The sequence below is a fragment of the Pteropus alecto genome, unplaced genomic scaffold (assembly GCF_000325575.1).
Source record: "Pteropus alecto unplaced genomic scaffold, ASM32557v1 scaffold8, whole genome shotgun sequence".
Lineage (NCBI taxonomy): Eukaryota > Metazoa > Chordata > Mammalia > Chiroptera > Pteropodidae > Pteropus > Pteropus alecto.
Window position 1 is genome coordinate 7,387,496 of NW_006494609.1, and position 8,682 is coordinate 7,396,177.

Here is an 8,682-nt window from a genome sequence, read left to right on the forward strand (position 1 = left end):
GGATGGTGGGAGATAGTGTCCAGGATCAACAGACCACACCTTGTTGAAGTGGATGATGTTTTTTGAACATTTATAGAGTATACATAGAATGAAATCTATCCTGTAATGACATTAATATCTTTATTCTTTGCACAAGATTATATATTTCTAAATAATTCTATGCAAAGATTTTCTACTTTTTGATGATTTGAATGTTATTATAATACCATCTATCTTCCTTTACCCAATCATCCACACCTACCCTTTACACAAAAACTTTGCTTAATTAAGATTATTACCTTGCGTGATTCCTTTTAAGTTTTTCTGATAAGAGTAAGGTCTACAAAGGAGGGATTCCATATACAGTTTAGTAAATTGGGTAATATTGTAAATGTACTTAGGGGGTATTATTTGTATGATTCATAAAAGACAAGTTTTTTCAAACTCATAACATGAATATTACTATTGTGTACTAGCCGACATCTTAACCTTTCCATGAGTTGCATTTTCTTAAATCCAATTTAAAAACTGATACAGGACTTCATTACTTACAGTTCAAGTGTGAAAATCGTGGACTAGACAGGAAGCGACTGTGATCCTGCCAAGAGGAGGATGAGTGATCTAATCCATAAGCATGGGAACTTTCACCAAAGGGTCTGTCATCCTAAAAAAGACAGCACAGCATTTCGGTTGACTGATTACAAAATGTAAGCATCGGGACTCATTTAAGTGTACTGAAAATGAAATTGAACCTTAATACACGAGTTATGTTATACCATAATTTCATATAATTACAACCCTTGCAAAAAATAAAATCTGTGCGTGTTAAAGAAAATATGAAAAAAAGAGAAGAAAATCACCCGTAGCCATGATAATAGCATGACATATTTCTTTCCGGTCTTTTTATTTCTGTGAGCAGGATTTATAAACATTGTTATAAAACTTTGTGTTCTTCACTTATTTACATTAATAGTAGAAACATTTTTCAAGTTATTATATTATCTTCACCTTTAGCTTGCGTGTTACCCATATACTATCTAGCGGATATATTATACTTAGCTAGCAAGCATGCTTTACTGGGCATTTAGGTAGTTCCCAATGTCTTACTCCTATAAATAACACTGTGAGAAATATCTTTAAATATATAAACTTCCATATTTAGGACTATTCCTTATGACAAATTATTAGGTGGAAATCTGGCTTAATAAAAATAATTTGATGTTTTTAAATACTTTTAGCTAGGCTGCTTTCCATAACGATTATACTAATCCTCCTACTCATTCAATACATATTTAATACATAAACAAAAATGAATACAGAAAAGGTCTCTTTCTTCATAGATAATATGAATAGGTCCTTCTCCCCAAATCTTAGCAGAAAATGGGAATTATAACTTCAAATAATTTCACTAATTAGATAAAAATAGATGCTTTAATATACTTTTCTGTGATAGTAAAGTTGCAAATTTTTCCCTTGAATGTTTTCTAATTATTTACACAATTCTTTTTTTTTTTCTTATACTCATTCATTCATTCTACAATAATTTATTGGGCACCTAATACGTGCTGGTTAAAGAACAAAGAAAACACAAGGTATATGATCATGAAATCTTCGGGCTTGTGGGAAAGAAAGGCATTTGACAAACTACACACATCACAATATAATGAAAAAACTATGATAACTTCTACAAGAATAGGAAGCAATGGGAAGAACTAAATTTAGATTTGTGGTCCAGAGAAGGTCCCTCTGGGAGATGAATCAACCAGGTGAAAACTTAGGGGTGGGAGAAAGCTGGCGGTAAGGGGGAGCAGGAGTCGGTGGTAAGGAAATGTCGATCGAGATGCGCATGAAGGTGCTGTGATGAGAAACTATGGTGTGTCTGAGGACCCCATGGCTTAGGGACACTGTGCCTGGGGGAAGTGATTCAAATGAGATCCACTGGCCAGGACATGGAAACAACCGAAGTGTCCTACGATAGATGATTGGATAAAGACGCTGTGGCACTTATATACAGTGGAATATTACTCAGCCATAAGAAGAAATGAAATACTGCCATTTGTGACAACATGGATGGATTTAAGATAATCGTGCTAAGCGAAATAAGCCAGACAGAACAAGTTGAAAATCACATGATATCACTTATATGTGGGATATAAACCTAGAAGCAACAAATGAACAGGACAAACAAACACAGACTCGTGGACATGGACTATAGGCTAGTGGTTACCAGAGGGTAGGGAGGAGGGGGTAGGCAGGAGGTAGACAGGGTAAAAGGGGTCAAATATGTGGTGACAGAAAGAAATCTAACTATGGGAGGTGAACACACAATGTAAATGTATATATATGCCTTACTGTTAAAATGTACAGCTGAAACTTATCGGATTTCGTTAATCGACGTCACCATAAAAAATTTAATTAATTAAAAAAAAAAAAGGAGATCCAGAGGTGGGATTTGAATTTGGAACTTCTTAAGTACATCAGAAGGCAATCAAGGATTGTAAGGAGGGGAATGACTTGCTATGATTTATATTTCTCAAAGATTACTCTGGCCTCTTTGTGGAGAACAGACTGGACTGGTGTACATGCTGAAGTAGGAACACCAGCTGAGAGACTATAATAGAGAGTAACTGTGGGGTCCAGGGAGAGAAAGGGATCAAGAATGTTGTCAAAGATTCTAGATGAAATAACTGCAGGTTAGGAGGTCCAAGAGATTCCTCAAAACATGGTTCCCACACATAGTAGGGCCTCATGTAACGTGACAGTCCAACGAATTAGTTGTTATTCTCTATATTAAGTACTGAGTTTATATATATTTTTTGGTCACATGTGTATTATGCAAATGCAAAAGAAAGAGCAAAAAGAACATGTTATATACATTTAAAAGGCCTATTTACTTTGAGCTAAAAGCATGGACATAATTGTCAGGTAGTTCAAGTTCATTAGCCTTCATGTACCAAAAGGGAGTTCAAGTCTACTTAAGATGAAGGCCCTGAGGTTTTTAACCAAATGACTTTTAGTTTTCACTAATTTTGGGATTTCACAAGACACTGGAAGTCATTCACTATAGGATTAAGGAAAGTATTTACATTGTGTTCCAAGTGTATTTCAACAGCTGCTTTAGAATGAGCTGACATGGGGCAACTAGAGGCAGGGCAATGGACCTGGCTAGTACAGTTTGGATGTGAAATACGAAAGGCCTGGATGGAGTTGGAAGATGCACGAATAGAAAGGAGAGTTATGTTCTCAACCAAAGCTAAAAATCTCCATTTAATCACGGTTTTTACACAAAGCATGAAAGAGAAAAGCATAAGAAATGGTTTCCCACTAAAAGATGCTTTGATGATTATGAGCCAATAAGAGAAAGGAAAAATTAAGGGAAGGAAAACACACTTGCATCTTGCCCACGGTCACCTGACCTGAGAAAGAGAGTGAGAGGTCAGAAGTGGAGATACAGCTTTGGGTGTCTCCCTGAATAAAACGGATGGTGCAATTACAGCCTCAAAATGCGGTACCACAGGAAGGATGTAGTGCACAGACATATTCGAATCCTATTCATTCTTCCCAAAAGGCGTGCTGTTAAATTTGTAAAACAAAATTAACTGGCATCAAATCATATGTTATATCTTTTCTGCTCATGGAGAAAAAATAACTTATATTTTTAATTATAAAACCAGCGTCTTGGTATATGACAGTTAAAACACGGCACTAACATATTTCGTTATTAGCAAATTTGGAAAATACATAAAAAATTAAGAAGAAAATAAATAATCCAACGAATTATGAATAAGTCTATTAGCCTAATTTAAGGGTGAAGTTTTTCCTGTTCTTATTTGTAAATGTCTTTTTATATTGATCATTTCTTGACAATTTTGTTTTCTACTTTTGTCATGTAACATTATATACGGGAATGTTCTCTGTCATCATTATCACCATTATGGTTAACCATAGGTTTTTTTTTTTTTTTTTTACTAATTTCCTATTGTTGGAAATTTAAGGTTGATTTCATTTTTTTCTATTATAATCATTTGATAAACATATTGGTACATAAAGCTCTGTCTATATTTTAAATTTATTAACTTAGTATAGATTCCTAGAAGTAGAATTATTGGGTGAAACATTTTAAGACTGTTTATTTATATCCATTTCATCTAAGTTATCAAATTTATTGAAAGTTGTTCACAATATTTCCTAATTACCCTTTTAATGTCTAGTAATATTCGCCTTTTGTCCCTAATATCAGCAATTTGTATCTTCTCTCTTTTTTTCCTAATCAATCTGAACAGAGGTTTTAAAATTTTATTGATCTTTTCAAATATCCTGGTTTCGGTTTCATTTATCTCCCCATTTTTCTGCTTTCTATTTCATCGATCTCGGCTCTTTATTACTTCTTTGCTTTTACTTAACTCAGGTTTAATTTGCTCTTTGTTTTCTAGTTTCTTAAGATAGAAACTTGGATTATCTGTTTGAGACTCTTCTTCTTTGTAATATATACGTTTATTGTCACAAATTTCTCTCCAAGCACTATTTATCTGAATCACACAAATCTAACAAACCACACTTTTATTTTCACAGAGTTAAAATATGTTCTAATTTTCCTTTTGAGTTCTGCCTTGACCCACCCATGGGTTATTTAGGAGTATGTTATTTAGTTTTTAAATATTTGAAAGTTTTCCAGCTATCTTTCTGTTATTGATTTCTAGTTTCATTCCACTGTAGTTAGATAACATACTTTGTATAATTTCAATCATCTTAAATTTATTGAAATTTGTTTTATCGCCCAGAATGCAGTCTATTTTGGAGAATGTTTGATGTGCTCTTGAAAAATATGTGTAATCAGCTGTTGTTGGGTGGAGTATTCTATAAATGTCAGTTAAGTCTAGTTGGCTGCTAGTGTCGTTCAAGTCTTCTATATCTTTACTGATTTTCTGCCTACTGTTTTATCAATTACTGAGAGAGGAATGTTGAAATCTCCAATTATAATTATGGATTTGTCTATTTTTTCCTTATAGTTTTATCAGTTTTTGTTTCACGTATTTTGACACTCTGTTAATAGGTATATAAAATTTAGAATTGTTATCCCTTCCCTTTAAAATTGTTGACTTATTCAACCACTCACATTTCTTTTTCTCACATATAGAAAATGAGGAGGCTTAACTGATATATCTTTAAGTTCCAACATTTTATGTCTTCAAAAGACTGTCAGAATCCCCCATATCACCCTGAAGTATAACTAATAAAATGAACCCTAAAAGAACACCCTAAAAGAAATATATTTCACAATCCTTTGAACAACAAACATATCAGAAAATTAAAAAAATACCTTCATGTCTTCCAATTATATATTGATATTTAATTTGTGGAATTTTTAAGTAAATTTTAAAAGGTGACCATAAAATGAACTTTTCTTGCAATTCCTACCTATCTTTTAATCAACTACTTAAGTATTTAAAAGAAAGTATTGTTAAAAAGGAAGATTATTTGTAATTTTAGTAATCCTAGCTTTTGCCTTTTACCAATTCTTATACCCTTAGCACAAGGACCTATTTTTATTGCTGTCTTAAGCCTCAACAAGCTAGTTAGCCAGAATTCCCTGCAAAAATTCCACTGGGTGAAGGCACTTGCATTTTCTAATATTTTCCCTGGGTTTCTTCCACTTCTCTTTCATAACCCACATTGTAATTGGTTTCTTAAAAGCTGTTCCAACCTGACTAAAATGTCTTTGCTAAACTGATCTCTAATGATTAATATTTAATGACGCCCACCAAGTATTTTTCTCTCAGGAATATTATAAGTTCAAAGTTTATAAGACAAATGATACATCTAATTTTTTTTATTTTAATTTATCCAACCCTTCCCCTAGAGAGAAGGAAAAAAACACTTATGTGTTTTTGAATCTGTGGCAGAAATGTTTTCCAAAATTTGTCTCTAAACTGACAATGCACTGTCCCTCCATCTCTGCCCTACTCTTAATTCCCAATTCTCCATCAGTGCTTGAAAAAGCTTAATCCCTTCCTCAGTAGATTTCTATTTGAAAGATAAATCTCGGCAGATAGTTTATTCAAAGCCTGCCCTCGATACCTCAATCTGCGTGGCTATTATTTTAGCTTTTAAACATCCACGAGGATGAGGCTTTCATTGTGTCTATCTAGCTTTCCATCTATCCATCCCAACAGTCCAAACTTTAGTACAGTGCCATTTGTATTAAGGAACTCAGAAATGGTCTTATATGATCATTTCTTGACCAAAGGACAGAAATGAAAGTTTGCTAGGATGGAAGATGGGAAATAGGAGACTGCCACTATCACATTAACAGTTTCTACATGTAAAAAAATGAAGATATTAGACCAGATCACCTCTAAGTCCTTTCAGCACTAATATTTTATGATTCTAATCTATCTGAACAGAACCACTAAACGACCAGTACTTTTAACTATGCAAGCTATCTTTACCACAGGAAATCCAAATGTATACAATAATACTATAAACCCAAAGCCACACTCATACACAGAAGAACAGATTCATGAAAATACTGTGCAAGATCAGGCCATTTGATAAATTTACCTTTATCCAATTGATATTTTATTTTATAAAATTTAACATTCCTAGGAATTCACTAATGAAAAAAATCCTACTCAGTTTTTTGTTTGTTTTGTTTTGTTTTTATCTACTTCAGACTTGGCTCTGCATAACCTTAATCCATTTTCAGAACCCAAATCTACTTGGAGTGGATACAAATTTGCCATAAACAAGGATCCCCAAAAGAATGTGCCACTGACTTAAGAAACAAAAGCAAAGATGCAGAGATGTTTTAATGATGGTGCCTCATTGGGCTTAGTGTTTGTTCTCTCAAAGTGACTATTTTAAAGCAAATAATGACTGGATGGATATGCTATTACAAGTTAAAGAAAAACAAATAAGTCATGTACTTGGTATTTCTTATGTTTTTAGTATCTAGGATATTGAATTTGAGATGATTAAAAATGGCATTTTTGTAGATGGATTTCTTCACAATCTTTCTTTAATGCTCTTGTCGAGTAAATTATTAGGAAAGGTGAAAACATGTAACTTGTTAAGGGAATTGGGTTTGGTAGAGTAGGGCTCAGCAGGTTAAAAAAATTAATGTGCTCATCTAAGTACCTACATCATTTCCTAAATGAGCACTTTTGATCCATTGCTATTTTCAGATTTTACAACAAAGAAAAATCTCAACTTATTTGGCAACTTTTTGTTTAACTTTTAAAGAGCACGATGAAATCAACTAGTTAAATATTATGGCTGGCAAGTTCATCTTGATCACTTCAAAAGAATAAAAATCTTTTCAGATTTCAGTATGATTTGATTGCCTACAAGTTTCTGTATGTGTCATGTAAGCATTAACTGACAAAATAGCAGTTGAATTTTTGTTAGAATTCTAGAAAGCTGAAGCTAGAAAAAAAATTTTAGTCACCAGTTTAACATGTTATGTGTGATTTGTATTCTGGAATCAAAGATGAGGCAGATAGCGTCTGCCCTCAAAAGTCCTACAATCCAGTAGAATGGCATATCCCAAATTTCAGTATTCACCTATAGTTATACCTATTTTCTTTTACGTTAATTTACCAATGAGCTTTGCATTCTAAGTCTCTATATAGGAGAGGCTTAAAGGATGATAAATTGATTGGGGGTAAGGGAAATGTGGAGCTATGTTTGCATAGCAGTCTATATATGATTTCTTATCAAACGATGGAGTGGTGGTTATAATTGAGATAATTGGGGTATTATGGGGTCAAAGCTCCCTCAAATCCCTCCATGGTTGCTAGTACTATTCCCAAGCAATATTTGTAAAATTACCTGAATAATACACTAGTGATATATTTTAATAGTCATTAAATAAAAATCACCTATAATCTTGCCTTGTATCAGGAGTTATGCATAGCATGCTTTAGAAGCTACTACTATAAAGGAATTAACGTATATACAGAAATAACTGACTTAAGACAGAGTCTAACAGCTACTAATTGCTATGAGCAAAGTACAAACAGACCACAAAGAGATTCAAGAAGGGAGAAACAGCTTCCAGGAGCAAAGCATGTACTAAATACCATATCCACACTTACGTTGAACAAATATGACAAAGGGTTTCGGCGAACTCTGCTTTCATAAACTGTGTTGAAAGACATTATCAACATTCCCCCATCTACCTCGTCTTATCCTGTGGAACATCTGCTTCTTTAAAAAGAAGTTACATACTAGTTCTTCAAATAGAAATTGAAAATCATGATTTTTCTTTCAGGAGGAAGAAGGATGAGGACAAAATATGCCTTCTGTGATTTTACTAAAAATTTCACTGCTAATTAAAACCATATATTTACTATGGGTAGAGAGCAAAAAGTGCAGGTAGCAAATGGAGATCTCTTGGACAAAAATCATGCTCCTCCGTGCATTTAGATTAGCAATGCTGTGTTACTGGCTGACTTTTGAACATTCTGTTCTATTTGAAACAGCGAAGAAGACTATATGTCCTACAGAAATCCAATTAGGCCTGATGAAAGAGAGGCCATGAAACACTTCTGCTGTCCACACAGAGACAGAGAAAATGTGTCAGATTCAGCTTTGAAATGAATTCTAAATATAAACTTTTTGATGAGGCTTTGTCCAGTTAACTTAGTCAGCTTAGTACAATATTACATTACGCTCTCAGTAATTGTGGACATTGATCCTGTG

General features: G+C 33.5%; 1 protein-coding gene across 9 annotated transcripts in view; it reads right to left on the reverse strand.

Moving 5' to 3' along the window:
- CEP128 (centrosomal protein 128) overlaps positions 1-8,682 on the reverse strand; it is a 331,255-nt gene that overhangs the window by 8,754 nt on the left and 313,819 nt on the right. For all 9 annotated transcript variants that reach the window (XM_025042159.1, XM_025042162.1, XM_025042160.1 and 6 more), the window contains one exon: positions 532-643. In XM_025042159.1, coding sequence (XP_024897927.1) covers positions 532-643 — 112 coding nt within the window. The remainder of the gene's footprint in view (positions 1-531; positions 644-8,682) is intronic.